The sequence below is a fragment of the Xyrauchen texanus genome, chromosome 40 (genome assembly GCF_025860055.1).
Source record: "Xyrauchen texanus isolate HMW12.3.18 chromosome 40, RBS_HiC_50CHRs, whole genome shotgun sequence".
Classification (NCBI taxonomy): domain Eukaryota; kingdom Metazoa; phylum Chordata; class Actinopteri; order Cypriniformes; family Catostomidae; genus Xyrauchen; species Xyrauchen texanus.
In genome coordinates this window covers 31787487-31811642 of record NC_068315.1, presented here as the reverse complement: position 1 = coordinate 31811642, position 24156 = coordinate 31787487, and the positions used below count along the sequence as shown (strand labels likewise).

The following is a 24156-nucleotide window of genomic DNA, read 5'->3' as shown; positions in this document are numbered from 1 at the left end:
GGTATATATAATCCATCGAGTTCATGTGGTCTCTCATGTGACATATTCATGTTGGCATGGTATGGATGAAATCTCACGTTCTCCTCTCGGTTGAGACATCCAGGATGATCCCACAAATGCAACATTGTGAGTAAACAAACAGATTAATACAAATCTAATCCAAAACCAACCAAGCTTCTGTACAGTGTTCCTTCTACTCTTCAGCGCTGCTCTTCCAGGTGTGTCGCACGTGAGTCAGATCTCACATGAACATTCCAACGCGATTACGTCACAGGCATACCGCTTACTGACCGGAAGCAATGGATTATAGCTAAAAATTACTTAAATATCGACAATTTTCAACAATTTAACTGCTGGATTCGTATGGATGACGTTTATGCTGACCATCTGTAATTTTTGGAGCTTCAAAAGTCTGATCACTGTAGTATTATACATGCAGAAGAACTGCAGCAACATGATTTGAATCTAGGAAAAACCCAACCTTTTAACCCTGGAATTCTTCAACGTCCTAAATTAATGGCCAGGCATCAACATTGCTCAGAAAGGCCCCTCAGCACGACCTTCTGATATTCCACACAGAGTTAAAGCAGACTTTTCTTTGAAAGGTTTCCAAAAGAACATCAGATTTGCACGACTCTAATACTAAAACATTTCATGTTAATCCAGAAACATTTTACACAGTCACAGTACTTTATCGATTTAACCTTCTAAAATGTACAAAATCCATTTAAATCCATGATTTATACAATACCATGTCTTGCTAGGTAATTCTGACAATTGCTTTGAACTGTGGTAGCCTGATGTACCTCTTTAAAATGTGTGTAATGTTTTATCCATGCTGTAAAACCAAGGAATTAACCAGTATGATTTGTAACCAGGGATTTTCATGTTTTGTTACTACACGTATAATATTCATGAAAGAATGGCATGTTTTGTATGCAAAAGCTTGCTTGGTTACATAGAGGAAGCTGATGACAATGAATATCATGTCTCTTGTACCATTATCACGATATAAAAGTTCATGAGTAAATATGTACTATGTTTGAGCGGAAGTTTGTGTAAGAATCCAAAACAAAGGACCATAAAATGAACTGTCGGAAAAGACAGCCCAGTTGACCATGTGACTCTGTAAAGTCATTTCTGATTGGCGCAGGACACCTTTGGGGATGCGGCCAATTTCAGTTCAAATGTTTCCAAACAGGAAGAACATGCTCTCTTCTTCTTCTGCTCTTCTGACTGCTCAGACTTCGCTCTGACTCTTCCCTCATGGTCTTCTCTGGATCTCTCTGGAACTGCATGTTGCCATGTAGGGTCCAAGGAAAACTCGGGACTCGAAGTCCTGACAAGGAAGGGTTGCTCTCTACAGTTCACACACCCAATGGAAGTCGTGGATCCTCCATGAGAAGGCCTCACTTCAAAGCCAACCACATCATTCATCGAAAACAATAACTAGCCATTCTTACAGAGGTCCAAAACATCGATGAAAACATACTTCCGCCGAAGAACCACAGAAACACAAATACATGCATGTACATCTCCAGTATTGTGCTCAAAGTGCTGGTGTATTAGTTAAATATTTTGGGTAATTCGATAGCAAATCTATGTAGACTCAAATAAGGATAAATTGTTCTTAAGGCATTGTCAACAGACTCTATAAAGTTCATTTTCATTGTACTGATCATTTATTTCACATTCTGTCACTCTTCTCACCAACCTGTCTCATGTCTATATGTGTTAGATTAGATTTATGTTTAGAATAGTAATAAAGTTTGTCTGTAATCAAAGATGACTTGACTGTGGTATATTTTAATAAATAATCCCATCCCTGTTTCTAAAAGATTTCAATTCAAAGCTGTACCTAATTACGTGTGATATTATTTTCAATAAGCCATGTTAATAATATTACTCCAATAAGTGAATTAATCATAATTCACTTATTAAAGCTAATTCCTTACAGTAGAAATTGTGAGCAGATACAAGACGTTGTATTACGATTTTAATGGTGGAGAATTTTATTCAGACAAATAATCTAGTTATTTGTCATTTATCTCATATATAATGGTTATATTCCTGTATTTCATTACATAATAATGTATAATAAGGACAGTTTAATTTAGTTCATAGCTCACATATTTCATTCCCTTGCATATATTGGTGTGAGAAGACGAGCACTTTAACGGTCCCCGTCTAGATTTAGCATACCAAATACTCTACATCAACCATCCACTTGCATTTTAAGGACCTACTGAGTGAAGATATTTTTCTATTTTTCTTCAAATGTGACATGACATACAGACCTAGTATATCACAAGGGTGAGTAAATAATAACAGAACTCCACTAAAATAATCTAAAGTTCAGCTGCTCAAAATGTGGCATTTGGTCTTAGATTTCAGCTGCATTTGAGACAAACAGTGTACTGTTTTTCTCATGCTTTCTTTTGCCTTTTATTTCTTTTTTGCAGTTTATTATCATGCAGTAACACACTAACATAGTCATTGAACTCTATCATTATGAAATCAGAGACTATTCCCTTGAAATCCAACACATCTAGATGTATGAATGAATGACCAACAGAGCAACGAAAGATTGAATGGATGTACACTACAACGACAACTGTGTTTGCTCCTTAACGGAAGTAATTCCAGACAAAAAGCAAAATAAAGTGGCTCTGCAGCACGTCAAAAATAGAAATGGGGCATACGGCAAATTAAAGTCATGGCATTAAAGACAGGCGCTTCCAGTGTAGCTTAATTCATAATAATGGGAGCAATCTAGGTTTGATGTGTTTTGACAAGCTGCAAATGTGTACACACAGTGCAAGTTGACTAAAACACTGAGAATCACAATAAATAGGAAATTAAATCTGTGCTTGTGTGATACTTACAGTGACCGTGAATGTCTGAAGAGCATCTCCATCTTCTTCAAAAACAAACTGACCGAGCAACTGTCCCTCTTCCTGATACTCGTCATCCAGACCCTTTAACAGAACAGAGAGGAAACACATTAAACACTTCATTTGAGCTTCAAGTTATATGGAGTTGATTTCTAAAACGTCTTATCCAGTAATCACAATCTTAAAAAGTACTATAAAAGTAATGGAAATTCTTGGGCAAACGGTGTGGGAACCCGCAAAGGACTTTCATTCCATGTGTACTTACATATACATTGAATTCTCGAGGGGCACTGCTGATGCTGCTGGTGGGCGACAGGGATTTTGGGATATGCTCCAGAGTAAAGGCTGTAGGCACGATCATCATGGACAACCCGATCACCAGATAACCCTCTGAACCTTTAAACGCCCAACAGTTCCCAGGATGCACATCAGGCTGCAGGACCGAATGGATGAACAGAAATGAAGTGATGAAGGAGGTAAAGAGACCCATGAAAGTGAAGGATTTAGAAAAGAATTTTGATCAATGCAAGTCAGAACTGTCAAAGGTTTGCACACCTGTATTACGACACGTGGGGACTGGGAGAAATACCACAGCGGGAGACCAAACAGACTCAGCAATGCCGTTTTGGATTCGTGGGACACTGTGCAGCGTGTGCCAATAATGCTACCTCCTACAAACACAAATGACATTGTGATGGGCATCTGAATCGGGCTAATCAGCCGGGAGGGGGATAAAGATGAACCGGAGGCACCAGTTTGAGAGAGATAGTTTTATGTTTTATGTCCTTTTAAGTTAATTTATATCATTAAACTTTACACTGACTGTTCAGCCAGTTCCCACCTCCTTCTTGCCCTGTTACAAGGGTGCCAACACCCAGGAGGGAGGGATGCATTGTCGCAGAGTCCTCTCCACTGCCGTCTGCCAAAGGAGCAGCCGCGTTCGTCTACCTGGGGACGGAGGGGTCACTGCCGGCCGCCGAGAGCCGGAGGAACTGCTGCCGCCTGACGAGAAGGGGAGGAGCAGTTCCAACCACCAGGGGTCAGAGGGCTCACTGCCGTCCACCGGGGGAGGAGCGAGCTGTCCTCCGCCAGAGGGCAAAGGAACGGTTGAGGACCGGGCGATAGTGTGTCTGAGAACCGGCGAGCAAGTTTTCTCTCTCTTTCCTCTCTGTCACTCCACCTCACACTTTTTCTCTCCCCTTTCCCTCCCCTCATCTCTTCCAGGACTCCAGAAAGGCGAGGAAGACCTGCCGATGGAAGGGCAAAGCCCCCCTCCAGGAAGGTTTCCCCGACCTGATTCTGGCAATGGAGGAGTGTGACGAGGAGGAGGGCGGAGATGGGCCGTGAGGACACATGGCCATCCCTGAATCGGGCTAATCAGCCTGGAGGAGGATAAAGATGAGCCGGAGGCGCCAGTTTGAGAAAAAGAGAGACATGCAAGCAGTTGCATTGTGTGTGTCTGTGTGTTTTATGTTGTTTTAAGTTTATTTATCATTAAACTTTACGTTGGCTGTTCAGCCAGTTCCAGCCTCCTCCATGCTCATCACTTACCCCATTACAGACATGCATTCAAATTCACCAGACCTCATTACCCAAGTATCAGGTAACCTAACATGAGACAAGGACTCAAATTTGACTCAAAAGTTTAAAACATGGTAAAAAATCTAGTTAAAAAAAACAAAGGAACATTTTCCACTAAAACACACACACACACACACACACACACGTTTTTTCAGTGTATGAATGGCCAGCTTCACACATGCACTTTGAAGCATACAGAACACAATGTCATAATTAATTAATTAATTAATTAATTGCAGTCTTTTGCGATTTAAATTTAATTAATTGTGGATCCAAACAGTCATTTTCATCACAAACAAATATATTCCATGACGCGCTTTATACCGAATTTAATTTTTATGACTGGAACCAGTGAATCTGTCCATATTTTCACCATAGCTTAAATCATAGGGCCCTTCAGGTGGTATCAGCAGGGTATCCTGACTGAACGTTAAATTATTGAAAATTAATTCACATGGTGAAAAGGGCACACTACCACCTCGGGGTGTGAATTCATAAAACAAAATATATATACATAAAAACAAATCAGCTATTGTCATTGTTTAAAATTTTCAACACAAATGTTTTTTGTAGTTAACATTACAGCACTGTTGGAATAATAATAATAAAAAAAAACAACATATTTTGCACTGTATCACACATCATTATAGATATTATGGGTAAGAAGGTTCAGATTTGTAGTGCTGTTAAACTATTTCATCAGAGCAAAGCAGAGATGACATCAGATGAGCAGAAAATCTACTTGATGGGCTTCACTCATGACAATCAACCGTTGAAATTGTTTAACAATGTGAAGTCGCTGGCAGTCAAACAGTTTTATTATCCAAAAATATTTTCCAGGATAAATCATTATTTTCCAGGACATTTAGGTATTTTTCTCATTTTCCATGACTAGAAAACTGCACTGCAAAATTCCAGGTTTTCCAGGCCGTGTGGGAACCCTGCTTATGCTATTTATGGAATTAAGACAAACACCAGTGAAACAGACCCCACTATTGCCATGGTAGGTCACAATGGAATGTTAAAGAAACAAACACAGAAGCGACTGTGGGACATCTGGGAATAAAGAGAAGCAATTAAAAAAATTAAAAATAAATAAGCAAAATCATCCTCAAGTGCCATGTTCATTACTTAAGCATCATAGGGAAATTAATTTGCTTTGGATTAAGCTACTTAAAGTATAAAAGTATAAGGGGAAAAGATTATGCTGCTAACAATGTGCATGTAAAACACGAATGCTGCTTTTGTGTCCTAAGTAGCTCTCTCACAAAAACAGCTTTCTGGTGTCCATGTAAATGAGCTCATTGTAATATTCATAATGTTGATTAATTTTATATTAGCAACCTTTTGAGTTATGTTCATTGTAACAAAACTTCTACATTTTATTTTGAAAATCAAAATACCATATAACAGAAAAATAGACCAAAATATTAAATATCTCATTAATATGTACATCAAAAAGAAACAAATCCATAAAGGATGGGTTGATTTAGGCATGCTGTTAAAGACACCAAATGCATTTAAATTTCTACAGCTAAATAAACTATACTTTTAAATCACATTTAAAAAGAAAATAACACTTCATCCACAGAGCAAACGTCAGTACATTACCTCCAGCTTCCATTGCATAATCCACCAGACCAGTGCGGTCTTCAGAGTACCGTTTAAGAGTATTATTCACAATCAACTCTACATCCTGATAGAAGAAAATGACACCAACTTCAGTATTAATAACTAACAGGGGCACAACAATACAGTTTTTTTTTTAGCAATAAGGCACTTCAGTCCATGCATTAGTTATTTTATCACAATACTTACCATGGTAAAATCACAGTAACACACAGACACAAGAGGCTTATTGCTTTTATAAAACTTACTGTCAAAATTTGCAGTTGTAAAACAACATTGCAGCTTGGCGCTCATCCAATCACAATTTACACAGTGAACTATCAGTTTAATTTTCAGCATTTACTTTACGATAGAAAGGTTCTTAAAGCTTACTTCCTCAGTGAGGCCCGTCTCACTAGTAGCATGTCGTATAGTTTGGGCGATTGTCTCTTTAGAAGGAGACTGGCCCTCCCCTATCTGAAGGGACAGGTTACCAAGAATGTTGCGCTCCAGGGCAATGAGTGAAGCCTGTAGTTCAGTGGTGTTCACAAACTGATCAGAGACCCACTGCAGGAAAGACTGAGGTAGCTCCAGCTCATCTGCCAGGTCACTGCCGTAAAACATGGACCTTACTTCCCTCTCCACCTGCTCCGATACCTGCAAGAGAGAAGATCCAGCAGTTATGACCTGATTTAAATGAACAAACTGTGGAAACACTGTTCTGAAGAATTGGATAAGTCATAAGTAATTGCAAAAAGTTTTGCAAGCATTTGTTTACATGATCATTGCCTAAAGTCTCAGATTCTGACGGTCTGATCAATATTGCACAGAAAACTTTAAAACGCTTTGTCAATCTAATAAACGCTAATCTGATTGGATTAACACAACTTCCATGAGTAAAGGCTTGGGTACACTTAGTTTTCAAATTATACTCTTGACCACGAGCGAATACGAACCTGTTTGTGACAGGGCGGAGGGCGGGCCGGGTGGTGATTCTGCACACCCGGTCCCTTATCAAGCTAATTAAGCCTCAGAGACGTATAAAGGCTGACTGCGGATGGTGGTGAGGGGGAGAGAGAGATCGTTTACTTTTGTTTAAGGTTTTCATTAAAATATTATTTATATTGTCAAGCCGGTTCTCGCCTCCTCCTTTCCACTGAACTCCCTTTACACTGTTTTATGCATGCACACAGCGACTGCTTTGAGATTCTCTTTTAGTACAGTCAGTGGCACATGTATGTGCTGACGAAGCGCAAAGATTAGTTCTGTTTGTGTTACGACAAAATCTGGGCTGATGACGAAATCTGTGTCAGGCATACTGTTCCTGATCGGAACGAGGACAACCAAAACATACTTTGGCTTAAAGAAATGTTCTGGGTTCAATACAAGTTAAGCTCAATCAACAGCAATTTTAGCATAATATTGATTAACACAAAATTTTATTTTGACTTTTGTTTAAAAAAAGCACAAATCTGTGTTACAGTGAGGCACTTATAATGGAGGTGAATGGGGGTCTATTTTTTATGTTAAAATACTCACTTCTTCAAAGTTATATCCAAAAGCAATGGATAAACAATATGTGTGTAAATATAATTTTAGTGTGATAAAGTCACTTACTAACCATGTGTAAAGTTAAAGCCAATTTTCAGGGTTCCCACTCTTTTCAAGGCACAAATTTCCAGGACATTTTATGCGCCCAACAAGTGTAATTTTCAAGCAAAACACATGCGTCCATTTAAATCATCCTTTTATTTTGTCGTTTCTGTGTGTTTTTGATGGTAGTTTCTCACCTCCAGATAAGTAGTTTGCTCCATGAACCAGTGTGATTATTAATATCCGTAAAGTTGTGATTTAATAAATAAATACATAGTCTGTATGTGCTGTGCACTTCAGAGTGCTCTCTGTCTCATTCATATCACACACAAGAGCATATGTGATGATCATGATGAGGGGTTTTCAGTGTATGAGTATGCACATACATTTTGAAACACACATCACTTGCAGATTATTTATTTATTCAATTAAATCAGATACTTTTTTAGTTTAATTATCACACTAGGACATATCACAATTTTAATTTGATTAATTGTACATTCAAACATGTACATGTTGTAACTGCAGTAAAAGCTGACTCTGATTGTTGAATTATTGAAAATTAATTCACATCCCGAAGTATTAAGGCTGAATCACCATGCTACCAACCCAGTGTGAATTAATAATAATAATAAAAATTAAAAAAAATCAGTGGTCTGACTGTCATCATTGTCTAAAGTTTACAACAGGGATACAAACTCATGAGAGTCGAAAAAGTTGAGACAATCACTGATACACAGAGATGATTTCCGGGGTTATTTTATTTAAAGAATAAGTTAAAAGCACCAAATTAAGCTATTTTAATGATTCAAGAAAAGAAATGTATCTGAACAATTGTTCAGAATTTACAGAAGGCTTGCTTCTGTTAAACAAATTTGTTCAGTTTCATTAATTGATTAGTTTAATGACCACTTCAGGAGATGCCACTAGGTGGCGACAAATGAGCATCTTATGTGCAATGAGTGATTCATTAAATCATTTTGAGATGTTCACGACTGAAATCTGCCAAGAGACTTTATAGTATTTAAGCATTATAAGAGCAAAGCAGATTTATAGTTTTACTTCAGTTTGTGAACTGCCGAGGATGACTTTTCATCCACCTGGCTGGAGTCACTCAGCACATCCTGGATTTGAACTCAAGAGGCTAATAATATTAATGAGTATCAATAACATCCTTCCCTTCTCCTTTATTAAAATTTGCATGTCAAATCTACTGACTTCAGTAGAATGTTTAAGAATTATAAGAACAAAGCAGATCTACTGTATCAATTTCCTACAGTATTTAAACTGCTGAGCATGACTTTTATCAGAAAAGACAACAATAATAGCCTAATAATAATTTTGAGTTTCAATAATGTCATTGAATAATCATTGTATTGTCATTGTAAAGTGCATTTCACATGAGTTGAGTCAGGGAAAATGTTTGATCATTGACCACGCAAGAAAGCGGGAGGTGTGCACAATAAACGTTGAAAACATTTATTTGGAAGAGAAAAAAGGCAAATGCTTTGATTGCAGAAAGTAATAAGATGACTTGTTTATGCATTTTTTTGATTTTTTTTGTAAATGTAATTACTGTAGTTCCATAACTGGGGCCTCTGGATACTCGAAAACAATATGGTAATAATTAATTACAATAAATTATGAGACATTCAATATCACTTTTCATAAACAGATTTAAAATCCTCATTGCAGCTTTGTACTCTCAAAGACATCATTTGTGAGGCAAAAACGTGTGGTGTGATGTTGGAGCCGAGGTTGCGCTGACGCGTCACTTCATAGACTTCAATGTATTTGGCAGCGCTGTCGTGTGAAAAGCCCCTCAACATGTATAAACATATGTCACTTTTACACATTGTAAGGATATTTGGTATGCGACATTTAGGAGGGAACTTAACGTGCCCTCATTCTCACAACATTATATGTAAGGATATTTAGTACGCTAAATTTAGAAGGGAATTTAGGGTCTTGAAATATGTGAGCTATGAACTAAATTAAACTTTCCTTATTGTACATTATTAGGTCATATATATATGTATATAACGGAATTAGTTGCGTTCGACAACCATTATAAATTAGATAAATGATTTATAATGGTCATTTATAAATCAATAGATTCTCCACTATTAAAATCGTAATGCAACGTCTAGTTGTATCAGCTCACAATTTTTACTGTAAGGAATTAGCTTTAATAAGTGAATTATGATTAATTCACTTATTGGACTGATATTATTCTCATGGCTTATTGAAAATAATATCACACGTATTTAGGTACAGCTTTGAAGTGAAATCTAGTAGAAACAGGGATGAGATTATTTATCAATATATACCACAGTCACATCATCTTTGAACAGAGACAAACTTTATTACTATTCTAAAGATAAATCTAATTTAACACGTATATACATGAGACAGGTTGGTGAAAAGTGACAGAATGTGAAATAAATGAGCAGTACAGTGAAAATGAACTTTACGGACTCTGCTGAGAATGCCTTATGAACCATTTCATCCTTCTTTGATTCTACATCGATTTGCTATCGGATTACCCAAATTATTGAATTAATACACCAGCACTTTAAGCACAATACTGGAGATGTACTTGCATGTCTTTGTGGTGTTTCCTTGCATTCTTTGTGTTGCTTGGTTCTAGGCGCTTGTTTGAAAGACTATGATTTTGACCTCTGTATGATCGAAGTTATTGTCTGAATGAATAATAATTTTGGCTTTGTAGCGAGGCCTTCTCATGGGTGTGTGGACCATAGAGAGTAACGCGCTTTCTCGAGACATCGAGTCCTGATCTTCCTTGGAACTCACATGGCGAGGACCTTGCAGTCAGCGGGGTGACCAGACGAAGCACGTGCAGGCAGAAGAGAGGAAGAGAGAAGAGACTCAAGAGCACCGAAGAGGCAAGCGAAGAGAGGATGAAGAGACAAGAGAGGCAAGAAGACGTGTTCTTCCTGTTTGGAAATATTTTAACTGAAATTGGCCACATCCCCAAACGTGTCCTGCGCCAATCAGAAGTGACTTTTCAGAGACACATGGTCGACTGGAATGTCCTTTCCGACAGTTGATTTAATGGTCCAGAATCTTACAAATCTCCCGCTCAAAAATAGTTCATATTAAATCATGAACTTTTATATCTTGAGAATGTTACAAGAGACATGATATTCATTGGGCATTCATCAGCTTTCTCTAATACTAAACATGAAATTGTTTCATGGCTATTATATTACACATTGTATTTTATCAAGTATATATAGGCCTTATAGTTACCATTCTTCGTAGAATGAGATGAATCATACAAAATTAAAGATTATATTTATCAATTATAGGTGATTGCACATCGCTACACACATTTTAAAGAGGTCCAACAGTCTATAATCATTCATTTGTCAGGTACAAACATTACCACAGTTCAAAGCAATTTTCAGCATTATCTAGCAAGGCTAGATTCAGTGACAAAAAGTACAAATTTGTGTATTTGACTCTATTCTTGAATTCTAAAATGCTTTTATAAAATTATTAGCTTCACATTTCTGCTCTTAATCCTCAAAAATTTGGCCCCATTCACTTCCATTTTCAGTGCCTCACTGTAACCTCGATTTTTGTTTTTTTAAGAAAAGGAAGTACGAGTTGAAATACATTTTTGTGGTTATCAATATTATTCCACAAATGCTGTCAATTGAGCTTAACTTGTATTGAACCCAGAACATTACTTTAAGGGCACACAGGTGTTTGGTAATTAGTCTGCCTGGAAACAATTTCACATTTATAAAGGTACTGGGTTGATACAACAAGTTATTTTGAAGACGAAATAATCCCAGGATTTGTCAACGTTCGCCAGGTTAGTTCACATTCTCTGTGCGTTTTCTGTAGTTTTTGGAAAATTGTATATTTTTCCCTATCTCCTGCCTTCGGTGTCAGACCTCAGAACAATTTCATGTAATTTTCCTGTGGCTCCAGAATGATTATTCACATGACTTTTACAACTTAAGTGGGGAAGAAACACACACACACACACACACACACACACACACACACACACACACAAACACACACAGTGTCCACAGTGCCCATGAGCAAAGATGGCACCATGCACCAGCCGAGCAACGACTATTGAGATGAATGGGAATGCTAATAGCTAGTTTTATTAACGTTTATCTAAATGGTAATAATACCTGCAGATATGGTAAAACAGCACTTACCGAGCTCTGGAGAGAGTTCAGCTGCTCACATCTGTCTCTGCAACCCATCAACCCCTGCACATCATCTCTGATGTGTGCCAATCCCTCCTCCAGCCTCTTAACCTCTACCAGCAGAAGTTCACTGGAGGTGGTGTCCTCTGACTCCTCACTGGAGACAAAAGCAGCAATGAATATTAATCAGCAAGGACTGTTTTTCAAAACTAATTATTGAGAGAAAAAAAGGATCCCATTTACTAATTCGCACATAATATCTGTGTGCGAATGTTGTGCTTAAATTGTAATTGTGTGTGTTCAGACACATTTTAAATGGGAGCTTCTTCAACTTCAGGAACTTAGGGGCTTGAGTTTTTTTTTTTTTTTTTAACTAATAAGATAACTTTAAAAAAATAACTTTTTTTCTCATATGAAGATCAGATTACAACTGACTTGGAAACATTTTACCAGGGATTCATCATTTATTTTTGGTTGTATTGAAAAGCTTTTATTTTCAGATTTTAGTTTTATCCTTGTCCCAGATGTAAAATATTAAACTATAAAAATTGTAAAAACAAAATTAGCACATGTTTAAAATGATGAAAATCTAAACAAAGAGTGAAATAAATGAACCATTTCAATGTATTTTGTGTGAAAATTATTTCCATAATTTTTTTTAAAAATACGACTTTCCCCACAGTTGTAGCGTCATTTCCACGTCTTTTTTTTTTTTGTCATTTTGCCAAATAATGCAAAAAAGTTAGACTTATTACTAATTGTGTGTATTTAGGATACCTAACATTTTAGCAATTAAATTAGCCTTGGCAAGAGAAAGAAGTCTGCTAGTTTATTTCAAAAACTTTAATAGAATCCTGCTGTGGAAATGATGATGATGGAAATGACATAGAAGACAATAGAGAATTGGAGATGTGGTGGAAATGAGACTGTGGTGGGAATTTATGACCTTTATAAGAAAAAAAAGAACGGAAAAAAAAAGAGAGAGATATTTTCTGTGATGAATGTAAATACAAGGTTGGACAATGTTTGCAGACAAATTCACATTTTAGACAGTGTGAAGTGTGTTTTATTGAGAGTTTACCTTATAGAAGTCCAGTTCTAAAAGTGACCGAAGTTGAAGAAAATTAGAAATCAAATACCTAAGTGACCCTATGATAAGTTTTATTTCAGAGTAACCAAAATCATGCCCGTAATTGGCTGAGAACATCTTCAATGCAACTTGTATGTAATTATTAGTGAAAGAGACCCAATAAATGTTGAGGGTTTAAACCTGTCGGATTCTGGAGTGCGTAGCTCAGCCTCGGGCACCTTCATTTTAGCAGGGTCTTGTTTTCTCTGAAGCTCCTAAATGAAATGTATTAAAAACAATATGAAACACAGAACATGCTATCTGTGCAGTTAGCAATATATAAACCTTGTGTATTCTGTGCACAATAAGCATTATACCTCAGTTCTGCGAGCAAGAGTCTGCAGGAGAGCCTCTGCTTCAGCAAGTCGAGTATTCTCTGTCTCACGCTCTTCGGTGTGCTTTTCACGACGCTGCTCACAGAGGAAGAAAAAGATCCGGTCTGTTATTAACCTCACCCTGCTAAACAAGGACTTTAATCATGAAGACATCTAAAAAATAAGGACAACTCAGCATTAACTTGCCTTTTATCATGTACATTAGTATTTGTATGCTTTTCAAACTCAAACATTTGATTGAAAATAAACTTTTTTTGTCTTTACTCATAAAAGTACATTTATGATTAAAGATTTGTTTTGTTCCATTGAGACATTTTCAATTAAATAGATACTGTTAGGAAAACAAAATTAATAATACAAATTTTTTATATAGAAATGAAATATATCCCATCCATTAATACTTAAAATTGCTCTTCACCGATGAAAATTAAAATGTAATAAATAAATTTTTTCACATTAATGTAATACAAATTTTGGGGGGGAAATGTGATAATTTATCATGAAAGTGTCACAATGCAAATATAACAATAACAAAATTGAATCATACTTCAAACTCTTATCACTTAATTTCACCTCAAAATACAAAGAAAACTGTTTGGACTATTACAACATCAATTTTAGACAATCATCTTTTCATCACCAGTTTTCAATAAAAATGTGGTCTTTTTAATTGCTTCAACCAAAACAAACTACAGTGGTTCTGTGTTAAACACTATGTGATGATCTCACCTGTTGGGTGTGCTTGGCCTCCTTCTCCACCTCTCCCTGCAGGTGGCTGAATCTCTCCTCCAGCATGTCACCGATCCACTTGCCCATGCTTTCTCTGTCAGTGTGCCTGTGCACCTCTACTCGCAGTGTGTTGTACAGACTCAACACTTCTGTGTGCTGCTCTTCCTGTCTGAGCAAAGCCCCTGCCACTCGATCCCACAGCTGAGCCATCCGGTCTTCCAAGCGTATGAGCCTTTCAGAATCTACCGTTGACAGAACAGAGACCCGCTAGAACCATAAGAGAAGAGAGTGATCCATCAGTCAACTTGTCATTTTTCCTACAAATTGATGTAGGTCTGGATGGTATATACGGGAGAATGAGGTATGTTGTGCCACTTCTTCATATCTTCCAGATGAGGATGAGATAAAACTAATAAAAAGGTAAAATGATTAAAAGGTAGAGGTTAAACTAACAGTCGTATATTGTAGGGTGTCTGCTAGTGGCTAAAATGAAAAAACGTATAACATATTGCCATTGAAATAGAACTTCTTATATAAAAGTGGCCATGTGACCTTTCACTGCACATTATTTACAATTGTATACATTTTTATGTGAGCAGCAAAGAAACACTGATGAAGAAACACAATGGCTTTGAATGTGGTGTAAGATTATATATGCAAAAGAATTCCAGCAACATAATGTGAAACGAGAAAAATCCCAGCCTTTCAGTTTGTAATGTTGCAACGTCATAAATAACAGGCCTTCACAAGAACCCCCGCACAGTTACACCAGGCTGTTCTGCGTAAGGTTACAAGGACCATCAGATTTGCGCAACTAAGACATTTCATCTCAATCTAGCCTTCTAGATAATGCTGAAAATCACTTTGAACTGTGGTAACGTTTGTACCTGACAAATTAATGATTATAGACTGATGGACCTCTTTAAAATGTGTGTAGCGATGTGCAATCACCTATAATTGATAAATATAATCTTTAATTTTGTATGATTCATCTCATTCTACTAAGAATGGTAACTATAAGGGTTAACTTGATAAAATGCAATGATGGGTAAAACCAATATGATTTTGTAACCAAAGATTTTCATGTTTTGTTACCGCATTCGCTGGTGTATGAAGAGAAAGCTGATGAAAACTAACATTATGTCTCTTGTAACATTCTCAAGATATAAAAGCTCATGATTAAATATGCACTTTTTTGAGCAGGACATTTTTAAGAGTCTGAAACAAAGGACCATAACTCAACTGTCGGAAAAGACAGACCAGTTGACCATGTGACTCTGAAAAGTCACTTCTGATTGGCGCAGGACACCTTTGGGGGATGCAGCCAATTTCAGTTCAAATAGTTCCAAACAGGAAGAACTCTTCTCTCTGGGTCTCTTTTCCAGTCTCTTCTCTTCTGCTTCATCTTCTGCTCTGCTGACTGCTCAGACTTCGCGCTGACTCCATGCCATGTGAGATCCAAGGGAGCTCGGGACTCCACATCCCGAGAAAACTCATCACTCTCTATGGCCTCACTTCAAAATTATAATTCATACAGACAATAAACTTCGATCATACAGAGATCAAAACATCGACGGAACGAACTTTCGATAAAGCACCAAGAACCAAGCGACTCAAAGAACGCAAGGAAACACCACAAAGACAAGCAAGAACAACTCCAGTATTGTGCTCAAAGTGCTGGTGTATTAATAATTAAATAATTTGGGTAATCTGATAGCAAATCGATGTAGACTCAAAGAAGGATGAAATGGTTCTTAAGGTATTGTCAACAGACTCCGTAAAGTTCATTTTCACTGTACTGATCATTTATTTCACATTCTGTCACTTTTCACCAACCTGTCTCATGTATATTTGTGTTAAATTAGATTTATGTTTAGAATAGTAATAAAGTTTGTCTCTGTTCAAAGATGAATGACTGTGGTGTGACGAAGCAGGCAGAGAATGAGGATCTAAGTGCAGCAGTTTATTTAGTAAACATAAAAAATTATAAACTCAGAATAAAGAAAAACACGGGAAACCTGGCACAGAGCATACCAAAACATGCAAGAACTAACATGGAAACAAGGAAACAAAAAGGGCTTATATACACAAACAAGGGAATGAGGAACACCTGGGGGAAACAATTAGGGAATGAGAAATAACCAATCGTAAAATGAAACTACAAAGGACTACAAAAACCAAACAGGAAACAGGAACTAAACTAAACTTTAACATAAAAGCACAAAAACAAAAGACAACAGTGAACATGACAGAGCCCCCGCTTTAAGGAGCGGATTCCAGACGCTCCAAAAAAAAGAAAAAGAAAAAACAAATTGTCCAAAGGGGCACAAGAGGCAAACAGACAGTCCAAGGGAGCACAAGTCGCATGGCGCCATGCGAGGGTCAGACATGTGAACGGCGAGCTCTGCGCACTTTGCTAGATTTTTACTAATTTTGACATAAACCGATGAGATTCGATAAACTCTGATCCATAACTGTTCTATGAAGTCAATATGTCAAAGAATTCAAAATCCTCGGGCTCTGGAGACATTAAAAGACACTTATGTGCTCAAGCTGATACCCCTGACAGAGCCGCAGACCAGGGACTTGGTTTGAACTGTGCGGCGGGAGAGATCCAACATCAACTATCAAATATGTCGGTAATGCTGGCGGAGGTCATAGCAGACTTGGAGGATCTTGCTGTAATACGTAGATTGATCACTTCCATGGAGACAAAAAAAGAGTTCATTACAAGAATGGGGGACATCGAGAAACGGATCGTTTATCTGGAGTCATTGGAGAAGGAATTAGCTGCTAACCCGCTAGCAACTCTGGGAAAAGTTGGAAGACTTTGAGAACCGTAATCTATGAAACAACATCCGAACTGTTGGAATTCCTGAGAATGAAGAAGGCAGAGATATGGTGAAATTCCTAGACGAGCTCTTCCCGAGTCTGCTTGACATAACAGGCCATAAACTGAAAACCGAGCGAGCTCACAGAGTCTTGGCTCGCAGATTGGCTGAGGGAGACAGGCCCCGATCAATCCTGGCCAAATTACTGAGATCATCCAATAAAGATTTTGTGTTGTGCGAGGTGAGGAGCAAAGGAAGGCTTTCTTGGAAGAATCACAACATTTTCTTGTTCCCAGACTTTGCGGATTCGACAAGAGAAAAACGTGATCGATTCAAGGAATGCAAGAAACTCTTACATCAATGGAAGATCACTTTTGCTCTGATGTTCCCAGCCAAGTTGAGAATAGATACTAAGGATGGCCGCAAAGTGTTTACTTGCCCACAACAAACGATGACATTCATAAAGTCAATGGGGTGAATAAGCCATTTGGTGTTTCTCATATGGCTCCCAGATGGACTTGACTCGGCTGTCTGAGGAGGCTGGATGCCATTTTGTTTCTTTTTGAGCTGGATCCGCCTAGCGGCTGGAGTATGTTTTGTGAAATAACACTCATTCAAGAATATTTTGCATCGACAAAGGGTCACTTTTACACTTTTACAGTTCCCAGCTAAATTGAGAATAGATACTAAGGATAGCCGCAAAATATTTATATTCCCACAACTAGCAATGTCTTTCATAAAATCAATGGACTGAGGAAGTCATGGTGTGTTTCTCACATGATACATGTGGACTGACTCACTGAAATGCCTTTGGCAGTTCGAGGAAGCAGGGCACCTGTTTTGTTTCTTTTAGAGCTGGTTACGCCTATTGGATGGAGTTTGTTTTGTGGAATATTTTTTGCAGGACATTGGAATGATTAGGTCATTAGATCCGGCACTCATGAAACAGCCAGATCAGTGAACATTCGTTTTACTGTCTGAGGAAACTGAACAGCTTTTTGTGTGTGTGTGTGTGTGTGTGTGTGTGTGTGTGTGTGCTGGTTTCGTTAGAAGCTGGAGTTTGTTTTGGGCAGGAACACACCTTCGGGACAGTATGTGGATGAATCTACACATTCTTTGTGTTTATTCTGCCTATTGGTTGGAGTTTGTTTTATAGATTTTCTTCTGTTATGTAATTCTGTCTTACAAAATTTGTATAGAAGCACCGGACTTGAGCAATCTGACAGCAAAGTGTCAAGGGGGCACTCGTAGGGGTAAATGAGTTTGAGTTTGGAGGGATGGATGCCGGTTGCCGCTGTCGTGTGCGGGGTTAATGTGAACATTTTTCTTTTTGTTTGGTTTGGGGTGAAGTTTGGGGTTTGACTGTTGCACTAATGTTGGAATGTGGTCTTTATCATTTTATTTTTGTTACACAATCTATTTTTTCAAATATGTAAAAATGTCAAATGTTAATATGAGTGGATTGTTGCTCTCTACGTGGAATGTGAATGGGTTGGGGCACCCCATAAAAAGAAGGAAGGCTATTTTTTTTCTTAAAGAAAGAAATATGATAATGTGTTTCTTCAAGAAATCCATCTTTCCCCACAGGAAGCTGAAAAATTTGGAAAGATATGGGATGGGCATGTTTTCTTTAGAGCTGGCTCAAGTAAGAGCAAGGGAGTCATTACACTGATAAGTAAACATCTACAATTCAAATATCTCAAACAGATTAATGATAAATTAGGAAGCATCATTATTGTTTTAGCAGAAATTGAGGGGCAAAGTCTTATTTTGGCTAATATTTATGCACCTAATGCTGATGATCAGGGCTTTTTTATAGATCTTGAAGGGATGTTGCAAGCTGCTGGCACCCCCTCATGACCTAATATTGGGAGGACACTTTAATCTTTTGATTGACTCAATCCTTGATCATAGTGAAGCAAAAGTGTGTAAGCTCACTAGAGCAACATTGACGCTTCACAGGATGTGCAAAAATCATGGTCTTATAGATATCTGGAGACTTATCTGGTAGGGACCTTACATGTATTTTCATCAGTCCATAAGATTTATTCTAGAATAGATAAAAAAAAATAAAAATCCAAGTCCCTCATTTCATCTGTTGTTGATTGCTCAATTGTAAACATCTTAGTCACAGATCATGCCCTGGTGAGTTTAGAGGTGTTACCACATACGGAGAAAAATAAATCATATAGTTGGCGCTTTAATGTATCCCTTTTGCAAAATCCTAAATTCCAATAAATGTTAATAGGGAGACCAACTGGTCCTCAGTATCCTCTGTGGGCATGACTTGGGAGGCACTTAAGGCGGTTCTTAGGGGTCGGATCATACAGTATACCTCATTCATCAAAAAATCCAAAAGCATGAGAACTCGAGAGGTTTGAAGGGAATATTAAAAGTGTAGAGGCAGAGCTGAAGCACCGAATGTCGTCTGATGGCTTCAGAGAATTGACCTGATTGAAATACAAATATAATTCTATTTTGTCATGGAAGGTAGAGTTTTGGATGTTCAGGGCAAGACAGTCATATCTGAGTTGGGGATAAAGCAGGGAAGCTATTGGATAGATAAAGCAGAGAGAGTCTTTTTCTGTCATTCCCTCAGTAAAATTTGCTAGTGGTGAAATATTTACCTTGGCCATTGATATTAATAAGGCTTTTAAAGAATTCTATCTCGTTCTTTATAGTTCCATGTCTTCGTCTACTGACGAAGATATTAGACACTTTGTGGGACCATTATATCTCCCTAAACTGACGACTGAGCAAAAAAACTCTCTTGATTATGAAATAAACTTGGAGGAGCCTGATGAGGTAATTAAGGCCTTACCTACAGGCAAGGCAGCTGCATTTTTTAGATCTTATTCTACAGAACCCGTTGTCTCGCATTTGAACTAGGTGTGGACAAAAGTGTCCAGAGTGCTTAATTAGGACATTTCTTTAAACGTTGCCTCAAACATATGGCTGAACCCAAAATGATGTATTAATAAGTCCCCTTTCTGTTGGTTAGAGTGGATTGGGAGGGGGGTTACTACACTCAGTGACCTATATGAGAGTGGAGTGTAGAGACCTTTTGAAAATTTGGTTCAACATTTTAAGATTCCTAGATCTCAGTTCTTTAGGTAGTTACAGCTCTGCCACCTGTTCTGTACATTTTTTGGGAGTAGTATCTGCCACCTAAAGTGGCAGATACTCTGGAAGTGGTGATTACTGCTTATGGAAAAGGTCAGGAGGCATCGGTGTATTACTCCCTGTTAATTTAGAGTCTGGGGGATGGAGCTTTGTCTTCTCTCAAGAGATTATGGAAGAAAGATTTAAATTTGGTATTTGAGGAGGGAGTGTTGGCTAGGATTCTAAAAAGCATCAAGTCTACATCTAGAGATGCAAGGGTCCATCTGATGCAATTTAAGATTTTGCATCGATTCTACCGGACCCCCTCTAGATTGTATAGGTTGGGTCTTAAAGACACACCTACCTGCTGGCAGTGCTAATAAGAAGACAGGGGCACAACACATGTTTTTTGGGGATGTGTTAATATCCTAGAATTTTGGTTGAGGTTTCAGAGCTTTATGTGTGATGTTTTGGACACTCAATTGATATTTTTCCCCAGACTCTGTATTCTGGGTGATGGGATGGCTGTTAATATTGGGGGCAGATATTTAAAAAGTTGTGTCCTTGCCAGAGTCATGATTGGCATGTGGTGCGGGGAGATGGACGAGGTGGCAGGTTTGAGGAGATGTTTTCAGAAGGCTGGGGAAATGGGATTTGTTTGTCAGGAAGTGGGGGGGAATTTGGCTTTTTTTGGAGGGTTCTCGGGGAGGGGATGTGGAGAGGGATTTGTGGTTTAATTGGTATTATTGTTGTTGTTTGAATGTATATCTTTTTATTTATTTTTATGTTTTAGTTGTTGGTGACCACAGTAGTGCGTGTTTGTGTCGGGTGGGGGAAATGTTTGAGGGGAACAATTGATTCAGTTTTTTATGTTGTGTTTGTATGTTTTAGGATTGGAGTCAATAAAATTGTTAATAACAAAAAGAAAAGGAGGGATGAGTCAAAATAAATTTTTGTTGTAATCAACATTATGCAACAAATGTTGTCGATTGAGCTTAACTTGTTTGAACCCGGTATAGTCCTAATGATCAAATCTACATTTCAACTTTGAGTCTTTTTTCAAGTGTTATTTAATGTGAAGCAGCTTTTTCTTGCCATACTTATTCACCCATAATAAATTATGTTTTAAAGTTCCAAATAAAGAGAAAATGAAAAGAAAAAAAATCTAATGAGTTAAAATACTTCATTAGTAAACTATTTAATTCATGGGATTATCTAAAAACAAGCCATTACAAGATATTTATTAAAACACTATACAGTTTTCCTGGTCTTTCCTGGTTCCTGGTTCCTCTCCTTTGCTTGTTGTACTGGTTTTTGGCCTCCTAAAATGAATACTCACATTCTGTCTGCTCTATGTGAACTACTTCCTGTTGCTTTTGCACAATCTACCACGGTTTTGCAATTGTGAGATTTACATTTTTATGTTGTTACATATAATGTAATAGCTAGTGATTTCATGTCATTACTAGTGTTTTAATTTTATACAACATTTTGATTTCTCAACTCATGGCCATACACTTGACCTATTATGCTCCACTGGCCTTGACAATGTTGCTGTAAAATGACTTGACATACCATAGGTACTGTATATCTGACCATAAACTGATTGAATTCTTCTGTCATTTTCCTGTCTCTAAATCAAACATGAAAACATCTATTTACTATTGAAATTTGAAGTCTGTTGATCCTCTCTCTACCTCAATCAGTGCCACCACTCTGTCTACCTGGCTTAGTCTCTTATATATATGATATGATATACAGTACTTGATGTATATAACTCATGCATTTACAAAGAAAATGCTCCTATAAAATCTAGTCTTTTCCCCTCCTCTCTACTCCTCTCTACTTCAATGAAAAGTAAGGGTCGCCGTTTAGAGCGGCTCTATAAGAAAACAGGCCTTACTGTGCATTCTCTAGCCTATGCTGAACACAATATGCAGTATAATGTAGCTCTTAATTCCACTCATTCTACTTATTTTGCTACTATCATTAACAATTCCAAGTGTAGGCCTAGAACGTGCTTTTCTTGTTTTGTTTAATTGTAGTTCTTTTCTTCCCCAATTACGATACATTATGTATATTGTTGAATATTTGGAGAATACACGTTTACACCTAATTCCACCTCTGTATATTTACAGTTAGTTAACCCTTTTATTTAAATAAATAAATACATATTATATATATATATATATATATATATATATATATATATATATATATATATATATATAAATATACACATTTATTAATCATTTCAACAAAATCCAGAATCAAATAATTTGGTCATTATTTTAGCCATTTTTGGAACCAAAATACCTGATAGTCAGTGTCAGCAGAAGTTTGACCTTTCTCAGAGTTGCTCATGGAGGTTTTAGTGGTTGGTGGGGTGTGGTGAGAGGACGTCCTCGAAGCAGCAGGCAGCATGGCCAACAATCCGGACGGACCCCAGTACCACAGGGCTATTTAAAAGCACAGACACATTATGTATTTGCAGAAGCAATTATGATGGAGGATCTTCTTGAAGGCTATATGTTTATTTGAACAGTAGAAAACCAACAAACTCACCGAGGAACAGTAGGAAAGGTACAAGAAATAGAAGCTTTGAAAACATTGGGAGACACCTGCAAGACAGGATGACAATAGGTTAGATATGTTATATCCTTTTAGGCAAAGAAAATTACTGAAAATAGACATAATCAATGGTCATTTTTATTTTTCAAATGGCCGGGCCATTCTATTTTAGGCTAAGTATGTGCTTTATTATTAAAAAAAATGTATTATTAAACAATACAGACTTTTTATTAAGATTTATTTTGTGGACAGTGAAATATATTTTTCAAATTACTTTCTAAATTTAAAGGTGAAGGGTGGAATGAAGGTGCTGGAACCCTATTGTTTTTCTTCGGATTTTCTTATTATTATTAGGGGGCCAAACATGGAAGGTGCTGGAATTTTCCTGATTTTCTTCTTCTTCATTTTTCTGCCCTTAAAGTGTATTGCGTCAGAGACCGTAAATCGAAGACACTCAAAACTTGGCAGGATGGTCCCAAATGTCCATCTGATTCTAGATGGCACTATGATAAACACTTTTTGCTTCATGTTTTTCCTCAACTGTATGGGCTAGGATCAAAATATCTCAGATTTCATTTCGGTCTATAAAACTTTGCATTTTTTTTTTTTAAATAACTTTTTCGATCTCGTCCTAGGCCGTTTCCTCGATTCAGATAAAATGTAATATCCATCATCTACAAACCCACCTTACAAAAATGTTTCAAAAGAATTTTGACTCATTAAGTCATTCAGAAGATATAAGCGAATACGTTTTTGGGTGTGGCCTGTAATTACTAATTGTATCTTGTGAATGGAAAACATACGGACAAGACAACAAGTCACATGCAAAATGTTATATATTTTCTATGCTAGGGGGGAGCTATAACTTAAGAAATTCCTATTTCGGCCCCACCAGTACACTTTTTCTGATATTTGTGGCCCAAAATGACAATCTGTTGCACCTGCCGATAATTGCAGCTTGTGACTATATTTATTATTATAATTTTTCTGGCTTGAAGTCTATGGCAGCCCATTGAACCGTACATAGAAAAATTATGAAATTTGGCACACTGATAGAGGACAATCAATCAAATTTAACTGACACACATTTGGGGTATCTTTTTTTTTCACTTATGTTTTGGCCAATAACTTTCAAATCGTAAGGTGCAGCCGAGTTAGGATGGGTAGGCAGTTTTTTAGCTCTGCCCTCTAGATTTTCAGAAATCTTGACATACCTAAAACCAATTTTTTCGAACTTGTCCTAGACCATTCGTCCGATATGCTTGAAATTTGTTGTGTATAATCAAGGTGCTGACAAAATGTTATCAAAAGATTTTTGATAGACCACACTGTTCACGCTTCAACGAATTTGACGGCAAGCATGTCAAAATGGATGTGAGGCTATAACTATACAATGCTTTGTCGTATTGACATGAAACTTACAATTTGTCATCACAAGCATGACCTCAGGGTACCTTCAGTGTTTTGGCACAAAGCCACCTAGTGATCAGGAGATATGAAAAATGGCTATTTTTGCTTATAACTCCTGAATAGTTTAGCCTACATTTTTGAGGCTGGTAATTTCTTGGGTCATGTCTAGTGCAGGAA

The 24156-nt window shown here is 37.4% G+C and overlaps 1 protein-coding gene across 4 annotated transcripts in view; it reads right to left on the bottom strand.

Annotated features, from left to right (window-relative positions):
- Positions 1-24156, bottom strand: part of sun1a (Sad1 and UNC84 domain containing 1a) — a 72433-nt gene that overhangs the window by 5689 nt on the left and 42588 nt on the right. For all 4 annotated transcript variants that reach the window (XM_052113305.1, XM_052113303.1, XM_052113304.1 and 1 more), the window contains 11 exons: positions 22564-22619; positions 22315-22457; positions 14066-14332; positions 13319-13411; positions 13143-13216; positions 11882-12029; positions 6477-6740; positions 6087-6171; positions 3450-3565; positions 3160-3327; positions 2886-2978 (listed from right to left, as the gene is read on the bottom strand). In XM_052113305.1, the coding sequence (XP_051969265.1) occupies positions 2886-2978; positions 3160-3327; positions 3450-3565; positions 6087-6171; positions 6477-6740; positions 11882-12029; positions 13143-13216; positions 13319-13411; positions 14066-14332; positions 22315-22457; positions 22564-22619 (1507 nt within the window). The remainder of the gene's footprint in view (positions 1-2885; positions 2979-3159; positions 3328-3449; positions 3566-6086; positions 6172-6476; positions 6741-11881; positions 12030-13142; positions 13217-13318; positions 13412-14065; positions 14333-22314; positions 22458-22563; positions 22620-24156) is intronic.